This window comes from Acinonyx jubatus, chromosome D4 (assembly GCF_027475565.1).
Source record: "Acinonyx jubatus isolate Ajub_Pintada_27869175 chromosome D4, VMU_Ajub_asm_v1.0, whole genome shotgun sequence".
NCBI classification, from domain to species: domain Eukaryota; kingdom Metazoa; phylum Chordata; class Mammalia; order Carnivora; family Felidae; genus Acinonyx; species Acinonyx jubatus.
The window spans coordinates 19,469,258-19,495,619 of record NC_069391.1 but is presented as its reverse complement, the minus strand read 5'-3'; the positions used below and the strand labels follow the sequence as shown (position 1 = coordinate 19,495,619).

The following is a 26,362-nucleotide window of genomic DNA, read 5'->3' as shown; positions in this document are numbered from 1 at the left end:
AACACCTAAATCGCTCTAGCTTCAGGGTCTTGCTTTTTGCTTCATATGCCAGTGCTTTGAAAATTCTGGCTCTCAAGTCTGGCTGTACATTGCAACTATTTGGGAGTTAAAAAAAAAATACGTTGCGGGGCAACTGGGTGGTTAGTTGGTTAAGTGTCTGGCTTCGGCTTAGGTCATGATCTCACGGTTTGTGAGTTCGAGCCCCATGTTGGGCTCTGTTCTGACAGCTCAGAGCCTGAAGCCTGCCTCGGATTCTGTGTCTCCCTCTGTCTTTGCCCCTCCCTTGCTCATACTCTGTTTATCTCTCTCTCTGTCTCAAAAATAAATAATAAACATTTAAAAAATATATGGTTGCTTGTCTCCCACTGTTGAGGATTCTGATTTAATTAGCCTAGAGTACGACTTGGGGCATCGGGGCATTTAAATCTGTCTCCATTTCCTACACCCACAAATGTGCAGTCAAAATTGAAAATCATTGCTCTGAAAAGCATGACGTAAACATGGAGCCAGTCAAGCAGCTTTGTTCGGGGCAACTCCAGGCAGGGCTCACTGGGAAAGGCTTTGATAATGGTGCATCATGGCTGCCTGGGATAAATGCACAGCACAGAGAGCAGAGGGCTCTTGGTAGGATGTCTCCCTAAAAGGTGAGACTTGATGTTACTCATCTGTAGTATGGGGATGATGACAACTCTGGCATTGCTTAGCTGGGATCCGAGAATCTTAGGTCTGGAAGTAAACTTAGAGATTCTCTCTGAGGTCCCAAGAAGTTAGACGACTTGCTTAAGCCCATACAGTGAGCAGGAGGCAGAGACACAGGCCAAAACAGTGAATGAGAAGCTCCAGATTTATCACTCTGGCTGTGTGGCTCTGGCAAGTCACTGTACCTTCCTGAGCCTCCGATTCCTCACCTGGAGAACAGCCTTGATGATACTGTATCCACTCTTCAGGGTTCTGTGATGCTGAAGGGAAATTGTGTTTGCAACGTGCTTAGCACAGTGCTTGACACAGGGTAGGTGCTCCAATCTTTTTGTGGTTGACAAAAGCAGAGTAGAGAATATAGACAAAGACAAAATGGGGCCCCAGAGGTCATCCTGGGTGGGTGGCGACATTTCAAAGGACCTGGGTCCAGTGGAGAAGGAACCCAAGTGATCCTGTAGTTGGGAGCTGATGGGGTCGGGGGGTGGCTGACTTGAGGCCTGTGTTGCAGCCAGAGTTAGGGCACCTCTGCTTCGGTAAGGTTGGGTTGATAGGAAAGTGGCCCGTCAGAGAAATAGCACATCAAGTGACACCTGGCATTCCGGAAGGGACCACAACCTTGGATCTCTCCTGGAGTAAAAGCAGTCCTTCAATCTATGCTCATTGTATCACATGGAAGACTGAGTCATCTTTTGAGGGTTTGGAAGTCCATTCCTGGTAATGCCAACATCTGTGGGAGAAGATGAGTTTTACTGACTTGAGGTTAGGGAACCAGGCTCTGTTAGAGGACTGAATGAGATGCTGCAGGTGAGGCATTCAGGACTCTGAATGCCCAATAAATGTTAGCTAACAATAAACGTAGGGCATTGAACACTTTTATCCTGCCTGGGTTCAAATGCTGGCTTAGCTCAGTAATTATGAATAAGTGGACTTCATCTCTCAGGCCTCATTTCTCTCATCTGTAAAATGGGCTGATAGTGCAATCCCATCGTATTTTGAGGTAAGGGAACCATATGAAGTTGAGCTCAAGTTTCTGGAAGGAGGTAAGAGCACAGGAAATGGCTATCCCAAGACTGGTGTTGAAGTCTGGGTGATATGTGATGGTGAGTGTGCCCCCCAAGCCCAATTATGAGTCAGGGGGATCTGGTGAGCAATGTGGGGATGGAGATTGTTATCAACATAGAACAGTATTCACCAACTCCAGACCTTACATTTCTTTAAAAAAAATTTTTTTTCTTTAACGTTTATTTATTTTTGAGACAGAGAGAGACAAAGCATGAGCAGGGGAGGGGCAGAGAAAGAGGGAGACAGAATCTGAAGCAGGCTCCAGGCTCTGAGCTGTCAGCACAGAGCCCAACTCGGGGCTTGAACTCACGGACCGAGAGGTCATGACCTGAGCCAAAGTCAGCTGCTTAACCGACTGAGCCACCCAGGCGCCCCTCCAGACCTTACATTTCAAGTCTAGTTACTTTTCTGTGTCTTGCACTGACGGGGTGAAAAGTCCCTGCATGCCAGCTGGAGAGTTTTGTAGCTTAAGGTATGAGGGGAATTTTGCTTTCTTTTGGAGAAACTCTCTTATCTCCCGAAAAAGGGAAGCTTGTTGGAGAGTCAGGCATTATAAGCACAGAATTATTGAGACCTGTTTGTAAACCGCTTATGGAAGGGATTTTAGCTCCCTGCGTCCACCTCTGCTCAGGATTCTCAGAGGAAGCAACTGAGACCCATGGAAATAAAGTGGTTCATTGGCCCAAGGCCTTGGAACTTGCCAGGTGGCAGACGTGGGCCTGGAACACAGGTCTGTTGACTCTGGATGCACTGTTTCCTACAATTCTACCCTTGGGCATTGTTTTTGTTATTATTATTGCTGTTGTTGTTGTTATTGTACGTATGTGGGGGTGAGTGTGAGCAGTGTAAACATGGATGGTAGTCACAATATGTAACAATCGGTTAGTTTTATCTTTTTGCTCCCAAGTTCCTAGAGATGGAGAGTCCTTTTGAGACCTGATTGAAAATGTTGTCTTTGGTAAGCTTAGATTAGATGACTTTTCTCATCTGGAGAACTGCCAGTATGAATTTTGTAGCCATTTGGTTTTTAATAAGGTTGGGGCCAACAATTCGTTTCTTTAAGTGTAAAAAATGTTTTGTCCTCCTCACTCCCAGGAGTGAGTGCCCACTGAATGTGAGAAGAGTGCAGAAGGGCACCCGTACAGCCACAGGGTTCCCCCTGGGAGGGAAATTTTGAGACTGAAGTTTTGGAGGAGAGCCTTATCCTCCCTTAATCCATGTCTGATTTTACACGCAACTATTAGCGGGAAACAAGATATTTCTGTGTGACCATTTTTGACCCACAGAAAGGGCGATTTAATATGGCCCCAGCCTGATATTGATGAGTCCAGCTAACGCTCTGGAAAATGGAGAGAGATGGCTGAGTTGAACCCTTTCGATTCTTGCCGATTTATATTTTTGTAAGAGGCAGTGGGGTACCGTGTCAGAGAGTCCTGGGTCCAAATTCTAGCTCTGTCAAGCACTAACATAGGTCTCTCTGGCTTCTCTTTCTCTTTCTCAGGATTGATGGGTATGCTACTAAACCACAGAGTCTTCTAAGAAGCTCAGTAGATCCCCTCCTTGTCTCCCTTCCCCTCATTTGGCCAGAGTGGCACATTTTGGGGACTTCACCGTTTTTGTAGATTCATCATAACTTGCAAAAAATCAGTTGCCATTTTGCATTCAAGTACACAGAGCACTAGATGAATTTTAAAGATCTCAAGAGGTTATCCTTAGATCTTAATCTAGCAAGAGAATTAAACGAACAGGTTAACAAAAGGATTGATCTAATTATTAAGATTCCGCAGCTTTCAATGCCAATTTATTAAGTTACATCTATTAAATACATTAACACATAACAACACATCATTCACAGTGATTAGAATTTGCACAGTAGTGCCCGGAGACACAAGATGCTTACCAGTTAAGTACGTGTCCAACAACATACAATATGCACTTTACCTTGGGATTGTGACGTTTTAACATAAAACATAAAGTCAGTGAAAGTGCATGGGGTTTATCAGTAAAACCACATAAATACCTACATCTGTTCAATCTGTATACCCCTGGAACAAAAGTGGGGGAAGTTACATGTTTCAATGACTTTGGGAATAAAGTCATTTGATTAAGGTCAGGTGCTTTATTGGCCCCACATCATGTTTCTCCTTCCTTCTGAAGGCTTGCGACAGGTGAGTGGGACTTGCCTGTCATGTTCTCTCTTGCCTTGCTCTCCAGTATTTAGATGAGTACTGTCAAGTGACGACTGCTCAAAACAAAACAAAGCAAAGCAAAACACAACACAACACAACACAACACAACACAACACAACACAACTGATTCATGGATGAAATGAAAAGGCTGTGGGCTGGGTGTCAGGAGCTATGACTTCTAGCTCAGCACTGCTACCAGTTACCATCTGACATTGGGCCATTTATGTCACCTTCCTGAGCCTGGATTTCTTCATTATTAAAATGATGTAACTTGGAGTAGATAAACTGTGCAGATTCCCTTGGCTCTACAATGCCATGGCATTCTCTATTGGTCAAGATCAAACAGTCACTTGGTGTTGGGCACTCTCTGAACAAGTGGGAAATTGCAGCCAGTTGTAGGCTGGGAGCTGCTGAACTCTTGACATGGCTTGCCAGGTTCTTAAGGATCCAATAGAACACACAGAAGTCAGTTTAAAAATGGCCACGTTCAAAAAAAAATACAAATGGCCACATAATCATAGATTCGGAAAAGACCTGAGACATCCTTTGGTTCCATCCTTCGGTTCCATCCTTTCTCCCACCTCAATGATGGAAAGGCTTCTACAAAACCCTTGAGATAAGCCCCTTGCTTGAATGTATCCAGGGCCTGAGAAATCACTCTTTGGGGCTATTCTATTTTTATGGTAGAAAGTTTCTTTGGGTATCCAGCCAGAAATGATGACCCTGTAAACTGCAACTTCTTAGCCCTAGCTCTTTCCTCTAAGGAGACATGGAAGAAGCCCCCCACCTCACCCATGGTTATTTGGTAACACTTCTCCCGTCTTCCAACAGTTTCTCTTCCAGTTATTAAAACACTATCTGCTAAGAGCAGAGGGTAACTGGATGAGCCCAGGATTATGATTCAGGAAGACGGTACTTAGCTCTAGATCTGCCATGAACTCATTGTGTTACCCTGAACAAGTAACTTCTGTCTGGGCTGGTATGATATTTTCTTCTTAAAATGGGGCGATGGAAGGGGTGGGGGGCAAATTCATCTCAGAGCTTGGGTAGCTCTAAATATGGTTCTCAGCGTGGGGCACGACAGAGATGTGACTGCTCTGATCCACACTCTCTTTCACCATTAGAGCAAAAGGATTCAGGGGTTAACAGTCAGTCCACTGAATCCTCCCCAGGATCAGCTGCCAAAATGATGCAATAGCTGTTAATATCCAGGATAGTGGCACACGCTTAAAAAAATAAATTCTGCTAAACATGGCAAAACAATTTCAGGACTCTAAGCCCTAGGAGAGCAAGGCATCTTGAGGCAAGAAACTACTGCATGTGTTTTGCAAGGTGCAGAGTATAACAAACAATCCTGTCCTGAAGAATTAATCCCCAGTGTCGCAATCATGGGAACATGATTGGGAAAGGACTGGGGAAAATACCCTGCAAGAGAATATTGGCAAAGGACACGCCTCGTGCACACTGAGCTAGTTAATCTTTTATAATCCAGAGGGGTTACTGACGAGCATGGAGGTGGAACTTCCTCTGGGGTTGACGTAGCTAAAATTGAAATGGAGCCAAGGGCCCTGGTATGCCCTGTTATTGAACTGAACCAGACACTTTTCAGGATGTGAAAGTCCTACTGTACCTTAGTCAAAACACTTAGGAATTTTAGTAGCTTAAGCAATGCCATTCTGCTAAATAGATCTAAACCATGCTAGGGTCAAAATGCTAGGGATCCCGTGCATTCTGAGCATAGATCCTGTATTTTCTGAAGCGTACAGGGTTTTCAAAGCAGCTCTGCCTCATCCATGAGTTCTAATATTTTCAAAGGTGTTGATGGCCAAACTCAAGCCTGGCAGATGATAACCTCTCTCCACTTGTGGCCTAAATGATGGATTCTAGCAGAGGAAATGGTATCTTCATTGTGTCCCCTTTTATTAACAGAAGACTCTCTTTGAGAAGCTATTAAAAAACAAACACTTAGTGTAAACGCAAATCATTTTGTTAATGATCATCCTTCATCAGATGGCACCCATTTTCCTAATGAGAAAATATCCACGTGCCTAAAGTTAGCTAATTAATTAGCTGATACTGCCAATATAAATGAAAGACAATGGAGGTGCTGAGCAGTTAGAATGAACACGTCTGGGACTAAAATAATTTCTCTTTGTGTCCCCAGGGCGAGTAGGCACTCAGTAAATGTGGAATCGATTTGAATTCAGCCTTTTGAGACACATTGAACCAGCAAAGCATTTTCCTCCTAAATTAACTATTTTCTAAAGCACGTAAGCATGTTCCTTCTTCCCTTGCAAATCTCTGAATGCATCGCATTTGCCCTTTTCAGGAGACCATCACATGTTCTTATGCATTCTCTCGCCTCATTCTCACGCCTAGAAATGGTCGGCTGGGCCTTTCTGAACGGTATGAAATACAGGGATTTAACAAATTGAGCAGTGAAAACATCAGCTTGGTACACTCTTTGACAAACAAGCTTATGACAGGCGCAAAAATAGATACGTGGCAGGGATTTTGACCCAAAGTGGTCAAGTCTTTTTGAATAGTAGGAAACTTCTACTTCTTGGATGAACTTCCACATCCACCAGATCCCCTAAGGCACTGTGGGCAGGTCTGAAGAGCCTGGGTAACAAGGGTTCTTTTTAGTGAAGAAGAAGGTGAGCTGGCCATTCTGGCCTTTTCCATGCAAATCCTCTCCTGCACCCCACATTGTTTGGGCACTCATGCAAATGTAGACAGGGCATTTTATTTTCTCCATGGGGTATGAGTTCTGATCCTGGAGCCAGACTAGAGTTATTGATATCATTATCCCAATCTGCCAGCTAACATTTTTCTAGGAGTAGGTTGAAGGAGCTTTGTCTTATCAAGCTGGTTTTGTAGTTACTGAGAAACCTTTCCTTTCTGCTTTAAGTAAAGGGTAATTCCTCCATCTGAGATGCCCTTTCCCTGAGGCCATCTGTTGTCCCCGCCCACTCTCTTTTAAGACTGGTTCAGGCTTCACTTCCTTTATGAAGTCTCTTTTGAATCAGGTGGAGATGACCACACCCTTCCCTCTGCTGCCTTAGGTTCTGTGCTGGCAGTTGTGGGAAACTGAAGCCTTTAGAGCCTCAGTCTCCCAACTGAGAAACCAGAAATCAATGTTTATTTAATTATAACTCGACCAATATTGATCAAGTACTGTTACACCAATCATCCTGCTTAGAAACCCCATCACACACCTTGGTGCCTCTGTAGTTTCCTGGCAACAAGGGTAAGAGTGATTTTGGTGCCAAGTTTGCTTTTATACCCATTCATGAGGTCTCTTACAATAGGCAGCATTTATTCCAGGAGCCAAGGTGCTGGATGTGGCTCCCCGTGTCATACTCAGACTTCACAGAATGATCGCGGTTCATGTGTTTCATCCCCACGAGCTCATCTGATCATGGGAGACCAACTGGTAGATGCCTGCTTAACAGACAAGTTGATTGAGGCTAAGAGAGCAGAAAGGTCTCTCCTACTCTTGGCATATTAGTGCAGGGAAATCCTACAGATTTGAGGGTAGGAGCTCACTGTGGTGCAGGAGGGACTTTCTTAATGTCCACCCTCCTCCTCCAGCCTGGGCTGGGCTGATTAGCTAATCCCATATTTAAATCCCTTGAATATTCAAAGAGAAAAACACCATATAACACTCCACCTATCAAATTGTGAATCAAACCTCAAAGCAGATCTAAATGAACTTGTCTAGATTTGGTGATTGGGATTTTGAGACCCAGAGAATAAGTCTACTGTCTCTTGGTGTCCATCACACTTGTTGCATAGTTGGTCTAGTTGGTGAGAAATCTGTCTTCAAGTTTCCCAAGTGACCTAATCAGCTGGATATCTTACATAGTCAGGAGAGCTCCAGAAACTTTATGTACCAGTGTCAGGCCTTGGATTACTCCTTGGAGTACGTTGAGTGGTATTTGACCAAGAGCTGTGTACTGGTATCATTCAAGTTTTGAATAGAGTCTGTCTTGTTCTTCATAGTATCTTCTGGGTCAAGGGAGTGCCCAGAACATGAAAGGTGCTCAAGAAAACTGTGCTAAATAAATGCTATTGTTGTGTATTTGATATGCATGTGGAACTCATATTTGCTTGTTTGATGCCCATGTGCATAATAAAAGGAGAGGTTGCTTTTCTCATTTGCCATAGATGGCACGAAAACAGTTGTGTGGTTTTTTTTTTGTTTTTTTTTGAGAACGTTCATGAGAAATACCAACCTTTTTCATTTTTTTTTTTAAGATAAGGCATTAAAGTATATATTTGGGGAAACCGTTGAAGGATTTTACTTCTAGGATTTATGTTTTCTAGGGCTTTGGATTTTGTTCATGGTTCCTGAACTGAATTGGAGCAAATATTTCATAATCATATTGCACAATCATCGGACCCACTGGGGACAAACGTGTAGTATGAAGGAGTGGAAATGTTCTGAGTAGATCTCTATTCATTTGGTGATTGGTGTTCCAATGTTTAGAAACTCACCACTTTTCCAAGCAACCAAGATCACATGTCTGTTCTATTCTGCCTTTTTCTGGTTAAGATTTTCATCAGTTAGGCATATAAAATATGAAATTTCGGGCTTCAGATTTCATAGCTAAAACACTGTTTCTGTGGAATGCTCCAAAAAACCCCTTGTTATAATTACATATAAGGGAGGAAAATTAGGAACTAGGAGCAGAGGACCTTCACCCAAGGATGTCTGCCTTGCCCCTATAGTAAGAAGGCTCCAAAGAAAGTTTTATCTTCTTTTGTGTAATCCACCAAAGAGATGTCACTGACGTTCACCATCAGCTTGTCCCCTTCCTGTAGGGAGAACATGGCCCCTAGGTAGATGGGCTGGAACCAGTTGCTGCCTACTTCACACACTGACTTGGTGCCCATTAGGAGCTGGGTCGGCTCTGGGTAGCTGTCTGTTACCTTGGTGATTACTACGATGATGGAGTCTGGCTTGTTCAGTCGGCTCCCTTGACGGATTTCACCACACTCAGATGTGGTCCCTCGGAATGTGACCTGGGAGTAAACAAAGTAGTCTCCAGACTCTGGGATCACCAGGAATTTATTTGTATAGTTCATCCGGTTCTTGATGAAGGCCAAGCCAAGTTCATGTTCCCAATGCAGAGCCGGGAACTGATTTTTCAAGGGCTGTGTGGGAGTTTGTCTCACAACTGCAGAGACAAAAGAGGTTTAATTTGCTTGTGTCAGAACTTGTGGACTTTGCCAAAAAGAGCCTCCTATTATTTACAGAGTGTAGTGATTGAATAAAACCAATGACTAACAAGCTCCTTGAAGAGGAACGAGTGGTGGAGATGTAAGCGGACATACTTTTGTTCAGAGAGGAGCATCTTAGGGACACATTACTTTGCCTCTCTGCACCCAAATTTTCTTTCCTGATAATGTAGAACTTTACCTGAGCCCTGCGATCCTGGAAAACAGTGAAGGTTAAGAAATCTCACTCTTGTGTTTTGGAAAACAGCCTCCTTGCAAAGAACCACTTCTCCAAATGGCTTAGATAAAACTGGTGGGTTGTCCCCTTTACGTATCTCTGATAAGACCAGACTCCAGATCCTCCAAATCCTCACTCTCTGCCTCACAAATGATTAGCTGAACTGTTTTGTCCCCACTGATCCATTGGAATATACTGCTTGTTAACCAAACTTTGGTTAAGCTTCTCTCCTTCCTCCAGGCCCCTGAGCTTTGGCCCTGAACTCAGCCTGGGCCAGCATACAGTCTCTCCTGAGAATAGGCTGCCCTCAGGGTAAAACATGACACATGCCAACCTTCATCCCACTTCCTTACACCTGGTTGGTTCTACCTTTGTTTACTCCTTTCTGTAAAAGAAAACCCCTTTTAGCTTAACCCCTGAGACACTTGCAGGCCTTATGGGCAGAGCATTCTCCCTATCGCAACTGATTTTCCTTCTCCCTTTTCCCATCCTGCAATATCTTTTGGCACCAACTCTCTCCTTACTAAGGATTGGTTTTTCACTTGACATCTCTTTCCTTAAAAAGAAAAAAAAGAAAAAAGAAAAAGAAAAAAAAAGGACGAAAAACACCCATGGAAAGGATAAAAAAAGAACAGTGTGTATAAAATACCTAGTTTTTAGCAATATGCTCTAAACTGCTTTCGCATTGATTAGCCTTTTGTTTCAGACATACTGTCCGACAGAGAGGGTATTTCAGAGAGTCAGATGTTCCGTATAGCTCCCCTGCAATGACATGGTCCAAGGTTACATGAAACACAGGCAGTGTTTAGTAAAAAATCAACATGCAAGGCACATATTGGAAGGAGAGATCCAGGACATTTGGAAATGCTTCTCTGACACCAACAAGGCCAAAATATAAGCCGGCATAATCGACTGGTGGAGTGGAAGGGGCTGGGACTTTGGGCCACGGAGGTCAGTTCCAGTTCTGGCTCTATGGCATGTGAAGTTATTCTTCAGTGATGTAGGTCCCTTCTCTCTGAGTCTTGACTTTCTGTCTGTGAACTGGAGATAAAGCCCCTTCATTGCCATGTTTGGAAGATCAAGTGAACAAAAGAGACATGGACGTTTTTCTCCTGATGGCTGGACATGGCAAGTACTCAACAGTTACTTATTTTCTTTCCTCAAATAAGTTAGTATCTTCCATTTTGGCAGATTAAAAAATAAGTTTATTCCATCTTATATATTTTTGCATGGTCTTATGTTTGCATTATTTACAAGTATACATGATATACTTGGACATAAATAATGAAAGCTTTTATGAAGTATGGGTAGAGCAGGAAAAAAATGAGTTAGGACAAAGTCATTGATTTCAAATAAAAATAATCTGCAGTAAAATGAATACTTTTTAGGAAAATAAAGACAGAATTTAATTTCCTATGACTTATTTGGAAGTCCTTGGCAATCACCAATATGTGCTATCTGCCACAGCTTAGGGATAGGTTATGATTAAGGAAATAATTAGCAACCTTCACACCTGGTGGCTGACTAGAAACTTGGTTCCTGGATGTTTCTAAATCCCCTTTTCTGATGCTGACTGGCCTATGGTTTATTTTGCACAGTGACACATGTTCAGGACACATGTGATCTCTCTGGCCCCTGCACTAAATGGCCCCTGGAGAGCTCTGTTACTTCTGTGCAAACTCTGTGAAAGGCATTTTTATTACTTGCTCCTGATCATCTCCATTCCCAATGTGGATGATGCAACAGATTAAAAAAATCCTCTCAGGCGATGCAGAGACAAAAATCACTTGACATCTCTTTAGTCTGTAGACAAAGCAAGTTTTGTTAAAGTGGTATGCAATTAGCTATGTCAACTTTGCAGCAAGTGGGAGTTAGGGGAGGAAGTACGTTGTGATGGAGACAGTGCAGGTCTGAGAGTCAAACTCGAATCTCAGCTCTTCCTAGTCATGCATGTGACTTGGGACAAGTGACTTTACTTGTCAGAGCCTTAGTGTCCCCCCTCATTGGGCTGAAATGAAGATTAAATGAGATCATGGATGTAAAATGCCTACCACAGTGCCTGGTACACATTAGGAGCTCAGTAGAACCTAGTTACCTCTCCCCCCTCACCCCAGGTCCCCCATTCGGTAGGAAGAGGGGTGATATGTCCACACTCTGCTCTTAGGAAAATCCTGCTCAGTTTGTTCAATCTGTCCCATTCTTAAAGGCAAGTGGTAAGTAATTGGTGACTTGGTATTTCTCTGGTCCTACCCCTCACTTAGAACACACCACAAACACTTTCCTCTTGGTCAAACAGTAAGATACATGTCTTGGGCCACAGGGATATCCCCCTGTGGGTTGCAAATTTTCTTATAGGCCAGGAGAGTACGTTTGCTTTTAACTCTCTAATTTTTCAATGGGGTTTTAACACATATTTGTGCATGGTCTTGCTCTTTTCTCTGGAGTCTTTGAGGTATATGCAACGGCAGGCATCAGATGCCAGCAATTTCGACACTAGGCTTGGGAAACTGATATTGGCGATATCATGAGGATGCTCTTAATCTCTTCACATCAACAAAAATTCTTTGGAAATGTCTACCTTGAATGTAAATGTCCAATCACTTCATCCTGAATAGGGTACAGATGGACTAGATAAGTTGAACAACTCAGGGGATCTTTCATTTTCGACCAGATTCAAAATTAGGTGAATCTCTGAGGGAAGCCATTTCTGAATGACTGAGGATGTGAATGAAAGAGAGAGACAGAACAGAAGGGAAGAGGGCTGATAGAATCTGGAAGAAAATGCCCAAGGGTCATGGGCCTTTGGACCTCTTAAGGGAGGAAGACATCTGAAACCCCTCAACTGAGAGAGGTCTGTTACCAAGGTGTGTGGTGTTGGGTTTGAAGCTCCTAGAACGACTTTTGGCAAATTCTCTGAAAGAAATCTTGGGCCCATGTTCCATGCATGGTCTCCTGGAAAACACACCAGGGAGAAAAATACCTGTCAGGTGTGCCCTTGGCTTATCCCCACCAGCTCCGGGAGATGTATCTGTAAGGAAAGGAGAAAGATGCTTTGTCAGAGGGTGGCTGGAGGGAAGACAGTATTTTGGAGTTGCATGGTGCCTGCCACCAGAGAGAAAAATTCCTCTCTCTCAGCTTGGCCCACTGTAGATTGTTTTTGTTTCTCCAGGGACAGAGAGGCCTCAGGACAAAGAGTCTCGAACACAAATGAAGCTTGGCTCATAACTTTGGGCAATTTTCTAACCTGTCCAACACTCTGTTTCTCTCACTTCTAAGATGGGCTCATCAATTCCTATCACAAATGGAGAGTGCTCAGCATGATTCCTGACACATGGTCTATGTTCAGTAAACTCACATTGCCCTTCCCTCCCTGCTACTGCTTTAGGGGGAGCAAGCTGACCTTATGCAAGGTCCCCTTTAACCATATCCATTGATCGATGGCCTAACAAATGGGATAGGGAGCAGGTGGGACATTGTTCTAATGCTTTTATAGGAATTTACTGATTTAATCCACACCAACCCAACAAGGTAACTACCATTTTAACCATTCTTACAGATGAGTAAACTGAGGCAGAGGCCATCAACTCCAAAGGCCATGGACTTGGCCCCAGCACCATTTTGTCTTTTTAATGACCGGGGAGGAACCTCACTTCTCCTCTAGGTTTGCATCCCTCTGAACCTCCTACATACCAAAACTACTAGATAATGCCCCGTTCCCCACAAGAAAAGGCATCAGATATGAACACACTTACAAGCTCGCTGATGTGAAGGTCCAAACTCTCGCCCTTTTGGAGTCTATTGGGAAAGAAAGATATGATTCAGACCACCTGTAATCCTTTTGTCTCCCAACCCCACAGCTGCCCATAGCAAGGGCATGGTTGAGATGCTGCTGCCACCTAGCCTGGGCACTCTGGAATAAGGGACGCAGCAACGAGAATACTTGATTGAGGGGAATCTTGTGCCCAACACCTCCCTTTCGTCCTCTAGCAGTCTGAGGACCTTTTTTCTCCTACGCTTGTGTTGGAAGCTCAACTTTGAAGTTATGTCCTGAGAGCTTTCCCTGTTCTATTCTAGGACACTGTGACATCTGTCTTGGCTTATATCATTTGAACAAATGGTGGCACTTGTTTTATTTTCTTTTTCCACCACAATTTAAAAACTAGAACTATTTTTAAAATTTTTAAAGCTTATTTTTTTTATTTTGAGAGAGAGAGAGAAAGAGAGAGAATGAGTGGGCTAAAGGTAGAGAGAGAGGGAGAGAAGGAGAATCCCAAGCAGGCTCCTTACTGTCAAGCAAGGCTGATATGGGGCTTGAAATCATGAACTGTGAGATCATGACCTGAGCTGAAATCAAGCATTGGACGCTTAACCAACTGAACCACACAGGCGCCCCCCAAATTGGAACTAATTTTAAAAATGATCTAGAAAAAGAAATAAGGGCTCTATTATCCTTCCCATAAGCCCCCCTTTTCCATGCAATACATGAAGAAATTTGCATCCTTGCAATCGTAGTTTGCCAGCCATTTCAGATACCACATGGGAGTGAAAGAGTAACTGCTTTGGAGGCAGACAGACCCGAATTTGAATCCTGCTGTCAACACTGGTTAACAATATGATCTCAAACAATATGATCTTTCCTCTCTGAGCTCTGGTGTCCTCATTTGTAAAATGGGAATAATAACATCCCTAGCCTCAGATAACTCCCAGGTTTGAGATGGGGATCAAAACAGAAAATGCAGGAGTCAGGGCAAAGAACACATGGAAAATGAAGGAATCACCACTCATGTGTGTGAACGTAAAGCTCAGGAGCAAAACAAACTAAGTCCTTGGCTTAGTCCTTACATTTTAGTTTCCAGAAAACCTTTTCTGATATGGTATTGACTCACCTCAGAGTCTTCTGATTGGGTTTTTGTAGCTACATGGTCCCCACAGACAGAGAGCTTCATGTAACCAGTTTTACGTCTTAGAATCTGTGTGTGTGTGAGATTGTACTTGTGAATGAAGAATTGTGCGTCCATGTGGGTGTAACAGAAGACAGCTCCAGCAGTGGGGGAGGGTAGGAACAGATGTGTTTTGTGTGTCTACATGTGTCCGTGGCATGGTGCTATTTGCACACGTGTATGTGGTCATGTGGGTGTAGCTGTGTCATTGCTGAACAGGTCTTTGAGCAGGTCTGTGATAACAGTGACCTCATTAGAGCTCAGACTTCCAGGCTCTTTTTATTCCTAAGCCATACTATCTAACGTCCCCTGGAAGGCTTCTTGAGGACAGAGATCCTGTCTTTGAATGACTGAATCTATTGTTTCTCCATTGTCTGCTTCCTAATTCTGTTAATGGCACCATGACTGCTTCCCCTATTACCAGGCTTGAAACTCACTGCTTTATTCTTCTGTAAACCCAAGCTGCCACTTCTATTTTGAAGCTTTTCTCATTTATGCCTCCCCTCCAGGCCTTAGCATGCTGTTCTCCTGGATTCTCCCGTGAGCCTCTTAGCTGGTCCTTTTGCATCTTGGTTCTCCTCTTCTTGAAATCACCTCCTTGCTTGCTCTCAGAGTGCTCTTTCTAAAGCATCACTGTATTGAGACACAGTTCTGTTCATACATCTTCAGTGGCTCCCCATGGTCTTTAAGACATAGGCGCAAATACTTATCTTGGCATTCAAGGTTCCAGTTGACCACCCCATTCTTGTTACCTGCTCTTTACTCCTCTCCAAGTCCTCTGTGCTCCAGCCATGAGAGGCAACCACAGTGAATGACTCAAAGGGCCTGAGAAATGCAGTAAGTGTAGCCACCATCTGTTGAGTGACTAGTGGCACTGACCTATGCTTAGCCCTTCACACACATTATCTCCTTCCACTTTGCAAAGTCTCCTAAGGTAGATGTTATTCATGTCCTTATTTGAAAATGGGGCTTGAGTAACTTGTTCAATGTCCCACATCTGGAAAGTGGAGACATAGGATTTTAAACCAGGCCAATCAATTCCAGAATCCCTAGCCCTAGGCAATTGTACCTTCCCACTTCCGGACAAGCTCCCTCTCTGGTGAGGTGGATGGATAAGTACCAGCAGTTCTGTGCACTGTGAGACTAGGGGAAGCACAGAGTTCAGAAAACAGGAACCTGGCCCAGGAGTGGGGGAATCAGGGGAAATTACCTCTGAAATGAGTCTTACAGGTCCCACAGGTATTAGCCAGGTGATAAAAAGTAATTGCTATTCCAGAAGAGGCCAACAGCTTGTGGGAGAGTAAGGAGGCCCAGCAGAGCATGGGAGCAGCTGGGAAACTACAAGGAGTTTTGCTGCCAAATGAACCCATTATATACATTTAGCATAGGGGTGTGAGTAGAGTGGCTTTGGAAGACCTAAACCCAATTGATGTGACTACTTGTCCAACATAATAACTTCGATGGGCTAGGGTGGGGGAGCAGAGAAGCAGCCTAGAAAGGAGCTCATTCTGTAGCCTGTTTCCTTATTTGCTATTGTCAGAGCTGGTAAAGAATCCGTCTCTGATGAGGCAGAAAACTGAAGGTGAACTCAAAGAGAACTGGGGAGAGTGCGGTCGCATCCTCTTGTGTACAAAATGATACTGCCCTGGCTGGTCTTCTGCTTCATTTAGTTCTCTGCTGAGAAATCTCCTTGAACATCTGCCTATTTTTGTCTAAGCAGACGCTCCGCCAAGAGATTGGAACATTCCTTTTGGCTCAGAGTCTCGCTGCCATTAGTCTGTATCTGTGATGTGAACATATTTCCTTATGGGCTCTGCTGGATTTCTATCACCTAGGCACATGTTTATTCTCATATATGGTTGGACGTGTATGGGTTTCAGTGGCCTGGAATCTGCTATACATCTGGAGCCTGTGACAGTGCTGGTTGGCAGATGTTGAAGACCTCAACAGTCCAAGAGTCCCCAAGAACATCAGCTGGGACTCTCTTTCCAAGAACAGCACCTAAAGCCTTCCGTTGCTGCTTCTCTTAAGAGTGACTCTATCATGGGAGAAAGCTTTTTGTGATGGGAAACAGGAATGAATGAAGAGAAGATTTGAGACAAAGAACTAGTAGCTTATTTGGGAAAAGGTTTGTGCATCTGAGCTGGTTCCATGCCAGATCTCAGGATGGCCGCTGACAACACCAGGCCAATACAATTCCCAAGTGTCCTCCGGCCCGATTCATCTCCATTGCTTCTGGGTTACTCTGGGGGCACCAAGGAGACATTAGCTCCTGAGGGGTGCAGCATTATCTTCCAAATCTGAATAGTCACAGAGTCCAAGAGCATCCCTGGGAAATGTGATTTATTCTCTCATAAATGCCTTCTCAAACCACTGGCTGAGAACCAAGACCCCATTGCTTTCTCTTCCTAAGCATTTATCACTCCCTGAAGTGATATTGTTATTTGTGTGCTAATTGCTTTTTGCTCTCTAGAGCAATTCAAGCTGCCTGTGGGCAATGACTCGCTCCATCTGTCTCTCGCTTACCACCAGATTCCTGGTGCCTCAGACAGTGCCTGGCACTTCCGCTGGATTATCCAAAGGGCAAAATATGCTGTTGCTCAGATGTCAGAAAGATAGGAAGAAAATAGAGCCAAGAGATGAAGCAAGGTTTAGCTTCAGTGACTTCAGCCTGAGTTTTGCAATCCAAAAAACTAAGAAAGAGACCTTTTTTTATTTTAGAACACATGCCATGTTTTGAGTTTTTGTTTAAATAAAAAACAATTCAAGAGTTGGATGGCCCTCATCTTTTAGTACTGGAGCCTCCAAAGGTTTTCATCCCAGGCTCTGCTGGCAGCATAGTCATGGCTCCAGAAATGTTTGTTGATGGTTGTGAGTTTTGGCCAGGAGTCAGAGGCAGAAAAGGCAAATGTGTCTGCCCATGGGGATTCGTATTAGTGGAATGTGGGGTTCCTGTGGCCACCAGCATTTATGAGCCCAAGCAAAGCAAGCTGGCACTTTTAACCCCTTAGTTCCTATAGGTCAGGGGATTTTCCTCCTCATTTGATTTTCTTTCTCTCACTTTTTTTTTCTTTGTATGCTGAATCCCTGACACAAAATAACCATGACCTATTGCTATAAGCATATTTGGAATTACTCTAATACTCCAACCAGGGAAGAAAGAAGGATGGAGGAAGACTACTATCTAGTTGGGTGCTCTGGGGTGTGAGGTCCTGTATTGGTGTTTATGTGTGTTTCTTGTCTACCGCTCCAGTTATTCTCAAAGAAGGGCATTACCTTTCTTAAAAGATTTTTTAAAAATGTTGATTTATTTTTGAGGGAGAGATAGAGTGCAAGTAGGGGAGGGGCAGAGAGAGAGGGAGACACAGAATCTGAAGCAGGCTCCAGGCTCTGAGCTGTCAGTGCAGAGCCCAATGCAGAGCTCAAACTCACAAACTGTAAGATCATGACCTGGGCTGAAGTTGGATGCTCAACCGACTGAGCCACCCAGGCACCCCAGGGCATTATCTTTTTTTTTTTTTAATTTTTTTAACGTTTATTTTTATTTTTGAGACAGAGAGAGACAGAGCATGAATGGGGGAGGGTCAGAGAGAGAGGGAGACACAGAATCTGAAGCAGGCTCCAGGTTCTGAGCTGTCAGCAGAGCCTGACGCGGGGCTTGAACTCACGGACCATGAGATCATGACCTGAGCCAAAGTCAGACACTGAACTGACTGAGCCACCCAGGTGCCCCGGCATTACCTTTTTATAGCCTTTGTAAGCCAAACGTCAAAGAGTAAATGGAGGGTCTGGGATCTGAACTTGTAGACCAAGTGCAGACCCTGGCATGTATCAGGAGCCCCCTAAACATTAGCTAAGTATACACCATGGACAATCAAACCTGAAGATAGATGGTCTTTGAGACTCTCTTACTGGTATTTCCCCAGAAAAATCCCTTGAGTGTGTTTTAACTAATGACCCATTTAGCCTTTCTCCTGTGTCCCATACTGATTGTCTTGTATACTCATAAACAGGAAGAGATATCCATTGCTTGCCGTCATAAATGCCTCAATTGCAAAAACACATAAACGTTCTATGACCCATAGCATCCTCCCAGGACTTCTAGGAGAAATATACAGACAGTTGTCTCCTTGTCTTTTGCTTTTGTTTCTCTCTGTACTTGCACGGGAATAAATCCAACCTGGAGAGTGTTTCATTCCAAGGCTATTTCAATTCATTATCCTCCAAGGCACACTGGTCAGGGCTTTACACACAACATTCAGAGTGGCTCACAGCTAAGAATGTGGTGTGTGCAGCCAAGCAAATGTGGAAATCTCAGCTCTAGTGTTTCCTAGCGGTCTGATTTTGGTATGTCACCTAACCTCAGTGAGACCCAGTGTCCCCATCCATGAAGGCAGGCAATAATTCTTTCCTCCCAGAAGCATCGTGATGCCTAAGAAAGACCACACACATAAAGTGGATATCCAATTCATCTTCCTTCTTTCTTTGGGCTCAGTTAAAGTTTGTGGTACATCTTATTGGTTCTGCATAACTTCCTTTTGGTTTTATCGCTTCAGTGATACACAGAAGCTAGCCTTGTGTCTCTTTACGACCAGTGGCAGATTTGAACCCTTTAGGACCTCTGGAAGGCCTCCTCCTTCTCCCAGCAGAAGAGGCTTCCTCTCCTCCATCTACAACTGTCTTCTGGACTTCTGCCTCTTCCTGTGCAAAGGGTTTGAGGGAAAGGAATGTACTTCCCCCATGTTTCAAAACCCACGCTTGTTACTGCCATGGGTGGCTGGGCCTCATTAAGGAGACCCGGCTTGGAGATGACTTGTTACAGCTGGACAGTGTGTGGTCTGTCAGGTGTGGACACAGGAGCTCACAGTGCTGGGCACGGAGTGATGTGTGTGTTTATTTCAACAGGTCAACAAATGGATCCTGGAGTCACCAGTTCCGGGGCTGCTGTGTCTATTTGGGGTTCACACCGTGGCTGGTTCCCCTCCTTTTCTGTGGTCTCTCTGCCTGACACCAACAGCCTGACCTTGGGCGTGAGTTGGGCTTCTCTTCCAGGTTTGCCAGGACTTGCTGAGGCCACAGGAGAGGCAGGGCCACTGAATGCTCTGTGTGTTGCAATTTCCAAAGCACTTTTATCTCAACCATCTGTTTGTTTTCTCTAGACAACACTGAAAAGGGATTGTCATTACTGCCCTCATTTCCAACAAGGAAGCAGCCCGAGTGAGACAGAAGGCTCACCCTCAAGGTGGAGAGAGCAGGGGCATTGTGTCTGTTGAACATTAGGCAATAGCTTCCCAACACCCTCTTGCTGAATTCTCACTTCAGAGCTATAAAACAAGTGTGTTTGCCTCCCCACATTATAGACAGGGAGTGGATGACTTAGGGAGGCTGGGGACCTTGTGCATCCTTTCCTCTCTCTCTACCCAGCTAACCCTTTGTGAGTGCCTTCTGTGTGCCAGGTACAGCTAGAAGCCCCCAGAGGAAGGAGGGGATTGGCATTTATTGAGCATTTACTATGTGACAGGTACTTTTTAGGGAATCCTTGTCAAATCCTCCTGACCATGCCACGAAGTGAATGATTTGCTGCGTTTACACCACAGGCAGAAGAGCGTAGTGCTTAGAAGGAACGTATATGGTGAATCTGAATCCCAATGGTCACGTGGCTTAGATTTTCTAGGCCTCAGTTTCATCGTCTCTAAAATGGAGATAACAGTAGCACTTTCCTTGTTGTGTGGTTTCAAGGACTAACTGAGATGATGCATCTAGTAATAATAGCAAATGTATCATACATGGATACATGCCAGACCCCAGGCTAAGGGCTTGATAGGCATGATCTCATTTACTCCTCTCAGAGCCTTAGGTTTGAAGAAGCTTAGAATGGTGTTTGGTACATGATCAGTTATTAGAGGGTCACAGATGTAATGTGGTGGAGCCATGGCATTCCCTCAAACCTGTGCCAACTCTGAGGCCTCAGTCGGCATCACTGTGGGGTCCTGTGGGTCTGGATGGAGACCAGGGCTGGGGTGTGTCTCAGGGGCAGGCGTGGTGGGGGGAGAGGCGAGCAGGGAACAAGGGCTAGGAGTCTTGCAGGGGTTTTCAGAAAGGGGTGGAAGGGAGGTTGTAAGGAAGCAAGAAGAAAGTAGGGAGAGTGTGTGGGGATTCCAGAAGAGGACCTGGAGGGGAAGGACAGAGATAGGCCCGTGGTTCAGTCCAAAGAAGCAATGCTGCTAATGACATCCCTGACAATTTTTCACACAGTTCTGTGTGCCCACCGGGCACCGGGCTGGGGCTGAGCCAGCATGGTACATTCTGCCATGCCTGGAGTACAGACCCTGTACGTGCCAGAGCAGTGGCTGGGGAAGATGGAGGCCTGGCCTCAGGACCCCTGTGGGCCAGCGTGGGGGCTCACAGACCCAGCCTGAGGGCAATCGAGGCCACTAAGGGCCCCAAGAAAGCCCGGGCTGTGGTCCAGGGCAGCTGACAAAGAACGGATTGGAGTGTGGGTTGTGGGTGCAAGGCCAGGGTGGAGGAGGCAGGGAGATAGCTTACAAAACGTCAGAGAACAAGAAAGTTCCTCCAGGGTCAAAACCCACTCTCTGGCCTGGTGATTCCAGAGCGGGAGGAGAAGTTGCCCTGTCTGATGTAATTTCTATGAACAGGAAGTTCCCTGGTCATAATAATAATTGCTACCAATTGCTAATCTCCCACCTCCTGCCAGACACCTTAAATACTTTATTTCTAAGTATCCCATGTCACACATAAAGAGCCTGAGGCCCAGGGAGGTTAGGTAACATGGCTAAGAAGTATCTAGGCAAGAATTTAAACTGAGTTTTTCCCAGATACCTGGCATCTTCCAGGAGTCTAACGACCCTAAAACATTTTACTATCTCTCTGGGTTTTGTTTTACATGTAACATATACATTTTGTACAAAAAGGGTATAAGTTTAAAAATGCTTCTCTCTTGCCCCACCACCCAGTTCCCCAAGCTAGATGTGGGCAGAGCTACCAATCTCTTGTCCTTTTCCTGAGAGGTTCTATACATTTATAAAAACATTCATAGATATGAATACATATATTTCCTGAAAATGAACGTCCCCCATTCTATGTACCATTAGGTATCTTTTTTTTCCTCCCAATTAATGATATATCTTGGAGAAATTCTCCATCCTTACATCTAGAGATGTCTCATTTTGTTTTTTTAATTTTTTTTTAATGTGTATTTATTTTTGAGGGGGGCAGGAGGGGCAGAGAGAGAGGGGAGATCCAGAATCCAAAGCAGGCTCCAGGCTTTGGGTTGTCAATACAGAGCCCGACACGGGGCTCGAACCCACGAACCTTGAGACCATGGCCTGAGTCAGAGGCTCAACCGACTGAGTCAGCCAGGTGCCCTGAGATGTTTCATTTTTTTTTAAAAACAGTGGCCACTGCAGATTTTCCCTGCATGGAGGTGCCAGGATGTATACAACTGATGCCATATTTATGGACACTTCCCCTACAGGTGGTTATAAATCTTTTCAAATCTGATTTTGATCTCTGCTCTGCAAACCTACCTGGGGTAAGGATTTTGTCACCTTGAAGCTTTCCTTACATAACCCCTGAAGGGAGAGTCCAGTTTAAAATACGTATATTTTACCAGTTTTGGTAACTGTCTTTGTTGCTATTTCCTACACCAGTTGCTAGTAGCAGCTGGGTGTCTGGCATAGTGTGAGGATGGCAATCACAGTAACGGTGTGTGGGTCTCCCTACATTCCCGCACTCATCTTAGCAGTGCTGCCAGAGGGTTGACATGTGATTCCTCTTTTGGTAGAAAAGGAAACAAGTTCAAAGAAACGAAACCACATTCCTGTTCTTACCCAGCCAGAGGTGGGTGAGCTGGAATTCAAACTCAGACGTCTACGAGCCATGACATAGTTCTGCCCACTCAAGCTCTCCCTGGTGACCTAGTTTTCCCTCCTGAATCCTATTTTCCATGTTTTCTGAACTGGTTATTCTCCATTAACCCAGTAGGATCCACTCTTTGCCCTTCTTGGACCTGCCCTGTGTCCTGGGAGGCTGTCTTCTGGGCGCTCTTGCTTCCTGGCTCTTTTGAGCCTGATTTCCAATCTGGCCAGTGGGATGAGAAGCAGGGAGCAGAGAGTGACCAGTGCTCCTGCCCTTTTTCCTGTTCCCTCCCTGCTGTCTGGCAAGCAGGCAGGCTCCACTTAGCCCTCAGCACCTCCAGCCAGCCCTCTCCTATGTTTTCATTCTCCCTGGGTCCCCCTAAAACTGCTCCCTCCCTTTGCTCTTTCAGGCCAAGAGGTGATGACCAGCCTCCCGCTGTTGCTAACCTCACTATGCTTCCAGCTCTTCTGCATTTCGGCAACGAGACTCTTCTTTGAACCTTTCCAAACCCTTTAAGCATTCTTCTTTAAACTCTCTTGTTTGAATGGGCCGGGTGTTTCTTTTCAAGACTCTGATTGCTACATGTGCCCCAGCCTCACCCCTGTTTCCCTTTCTCTTCTTCTGACGCAACAAGAAGTTGGATAGCCTGGCCAAACCACAGCGCTAACCGTCTCTGCATGTCTGCTCTCCAGGGAGATTGGTTTAAGCATCACAGAATGCAATATTAGCCTTTTCTTTCTTGAGTACCTATGATAGGGCAGGCACTCATGCCTTCTCTCGTGGGCTTCCCTGTGTAGTGACAGCTCGTATCTCAAGCTCTCTTCCTGATGGAGCAAGTTACCAGCCCTGTGGACCGTGGCATTCCGCCACCAAGGGCTGGTGACCAGCTTCCCACCGTTGCTAACCCCAAGGTGCTTCCAGAGCCCGATGGTCTTCTAGATCAACAAAAGTGTTCTTTGGCATCTGTCGAAATAGGGGATCTCAAGACATCATTTTAGGCAGAGGCACTGTTTCCTTACAGATCCCAGGAGAGTTCAGGTTTTTGGAGGTCTCTCAATGCCTCATTCCAGAACAACTGTCTCTTTCTGGCTAAGGAAGGACAGAATCCCAGAACACTGACGAGATGCTCTGGTTTGGCTCCATAGGAAGCTTAAGGGGTTAGGTGGCTTAGGGGTCACAGCCTGACTTCCCATGCCTTGAATTTCTTCTCTAACATGAACACCATTTCCAGGTTATCTGCGTATTTCTATGTTTTCTGAATGATGACATGTGGCTGTGGACCCTGCTGCCTGAATCAAGATCTGTTTGCTGACTCTGAGGGGGTGGTGAGAGTTACATATTAGCCATGGCTTGGTCTCTCCTGGTGTTCCTGCTGTGAAGCCAGCCAGCATTGCTTAGAAGACAGACTTCCAGTTAAATCAATTAAAAAGCCTGTTTTCTCCTCTGGCATATAATACCTTTGACTGAAATGAAATCAGTCATGACAGATTCGCAGGAGTATTTTTTTTTTTTTTATAAAAGGGTATTATTTGAATGACATTTCCTTTGGTCTTTAAGGTTTTTGATGTTCCTAGTCCAGAGTTGTAAGTTTCCCCTTGAGACCTGTACCCACCCCACTTGGCACCAATGTTCCCCCTACATCTTACATTCATTTTTGACTAAGCTCCTCTACCCTGAGCCCCCAGCAAGGTGTGAGAGATAGACAACAAGGCAAGAGATTCTTTCTGGAGCATTGAAAAAGAATATTTCTAAACCCAAGAAAGGGGGTTGGTTAGATTATAGCACAGACATATCATATACAGGAACATAATGCAATCATCTATATCATCATACTGCTGTGAATTTACTAACAATAAATAAAATCATAACATATTTGGAGACTCAAAATAATCTCATCTTGTTACAAAATACAGAATTCTATACCCCAAAATATCAATAGTGGTCACTTCGATGTGGTTATGGGTAATGATAATTATAATCTTTTCCTTATCTGTGTTTTCTAACTTTCTTCAATGACATATGTTAGTTATATAATTTAAGGAGGTTTTTTTTTTTTTTAAGAAAAGGAATATTCCCAAATAGTCATAGTACACTATGATTGTAATTATCTAAAACTATGTAATTGGAGGTTGTTCCCATATAAACATAAAGAGGACAATTCATCTCCTGGAATCACTGAGGATAAACACCAGATTGGACCTCTCTGCCCTTCCCATGGTGTTTCCTTAGCGTGGGGAAGCAGGGAGCTTGGTGGGTCAAAGGAGTCTGTCCACAGCTGCAGCGGCTGCCAGGTGCCTGCAGCAGGTCAGTGGGCCCCTGGCTCAGGGCTCAGGGGAGAGACTGCTTACCTGGAACACACAGGCGTCTCCTCTGGCCCGGAGCTGGCCCACAAGCAGGTAGGTGGTGAGTCCTGCCAGGATGGGGAGTGACAGCAGGCAGCAAGTGAGAGCCCAGCGTGCTCTGCTCTTGGCTGCTAACCTGGCTCTGGCCTTGGGGGTGCAGCTGCCTTCCTCCGGCAGCATTTCCACGCTGACTGTTTCCCTGAAGCCCAGCCCCAGATTCTCTGCCATGCTCCCGCTGGTCCTGGAGACAGCTCTGACTCCCCCTGGGCAGAGAGACCCCCCATTAAATAGAAGACAGGCTCTCACAGTGGGTGCATTAATCACTGCCTACTCCACCCCCTGGCCTCTCCCCTCCCCCTTCCACAACACACTGGGCCCCGCCTGGCTAGGGAATGCACCGCCTACAACAGAAACCAAATCTGGTTTAAGAAAAAAAGAAGAAGAAGAAGAAGAAGAAGAAGAAGAAGAAGAAGAAGAAAGCTTTCCCAAGCATATTTATATACAGTGTGCTCATGTGCTTCTTCCTTCGTTTACAGAAGGAAGTGAGGAAAGTCCCTGGAGGAGGAGAAAAAGAATCCATCAAGACAGTGGGCGGGGCGAATTAAAATATAGCTGTTCCCAGCGCTGGAGACCTTCCAGCCATGCCAGTCTGGGGGAGTGTGCCGCTTCTGGAAGTGAAAGTGAAGGCCCGGGAGATGTGTGGTGTGGCTTGCAGACTGGGAAATAGAAATCGTGTTTGCATCACTGCTGTGCAAAATGCTGCCAAGCCCTCTGCAGTTTTGAGCTTCATAGGAGCTCATTTTTCTTGCACAGCCGGAAAAACCAAAGTTCTGGAAAGTGAAAGGCACTTGCTCTAGGTCATCCAGGGATTAGGACAGAGGAGCTAGGATGATGGTTTAGTTCCTCAAAATCACTGTTTGGGGTTCTTGCCTCTACCACACAACCATCTGTGAAAGGAAAGTGCATACCTTGCCTGAGTAGACCAGTTGTCTAAGCAAAGAGTGTGAGGTCATAAAGGTGACTGCTCACGAAAAGAGGACATTGACTTCTCTCTTCTCTGATTAGTTCCAAGTTGATTGAACACAAGTGATAGGCCTTGCCCGCAGTTGGGTGTGTAGAGGGCCCACAACATGTAATAAAGGCTAACATTTATTGAACATTTCCTTTGTGCCTGTCACTGTTCTAGGGGAGTTAAAGGTATCAATGGAATTATTCAATCCTGAGATAACCTTTTGACGTAGTAATGTTATGATTACCACTTGACAGATAAGGAAATGGAAGCATAGGATCTCGACTCAGGTAGGCTGGCTCCAGAGTGTCGTAATCATTGCGCTACACTGCACGCGCTGCTGTATTGTGCACGTACACAGACACCCACACCCAGTGTGCCCAGAAAAAGGCCATCCTTCCAGTTAGGGGTTGGGGAAGCTTCCTGGAGAAAGAGCTGGTGTAGGAACTAGGCCTTGAAGCTTAGGGAACATGATGTAGGAGAAGAGCAGAGGACTCTGCAGAAAGATGGGTAATAGAAATAGGAAAGCTTAAGGATGTCCTGTGGCAAGTGGTGGAAACTAGCCTGACTAGCACCTCCATTCAGTTGCTACTTGTGCTATTTCACATTGTGATCCTCGTGGGCTACTTGCAAAGGCGTTCCATGATCTGGTCCCTGCCCACCATCACCCCTCACCAGTGTCCAGCCTCAACTCTTACTCTTTTCCCAAGCTGCCGTTCTCCCAAACGCATTATGGATTAGTGAACTGTTGCACATGCTAGTCCCTCCACTGTGACGGCCTC

At 45.0% G+C, this 26,362-nt stretch overlaps 1 protein-coding gene across 1 annotated transcript; it reads right to left on the bottom strand.

Annotated features, from left to right (window-relative positions):
• Positions 1-2,874: 2,874 nt before the first annotated feature.
• TNFSF15 (TNF superfamily member 15) lies at positions 2,875-25,008 on the bottom strand. The gene is made up of 4 exons (XM_015076198.3): positions 24,578-25,008; positions 13,164-13,206; positions 12,392-12,439; positions 2,875-9,133 (listed from the first exon to the last, which is right to left on the bottom strand). Exons 1-4 carry the CDS (start codon positions 24,797-24,799, stop codon positions 8,679-8,681), a joined length of 768 nt encoding a protein of 255 aa, XP_014931684.1. The 5' UTR covers positions 24,800-25,008; the 3' UTR covers positions 2,875-8,678.
• Between the last annotated feature and the right edge of the window lie 1,354 nt (positions 25,009-26,362).

Coding starts and splice junctions, on each gene's coding strand:
- TNFSF15 (XM_015076198.3), bottom strand. CDS start 24,799: ATGGCAGAGAATCTGGGGCTGGGCTTCAGGGAAACAGTCAGCGTGGAA. Junction 13,207..24,577: donor GAGACGCCTGTGTGTTCCAG/GTAAGCAGTCTC, acceptor CTTTCCCAATAG/ACTCCAAAAGGGCGAGAGTT. Junction 12,440..13,163: donor ACCTTCACATCAGCGAGCTT/GTAAGTGTGTTC, acceptor CTTTCCTTACAG/ATACATCTCCCGGAGCTGGT.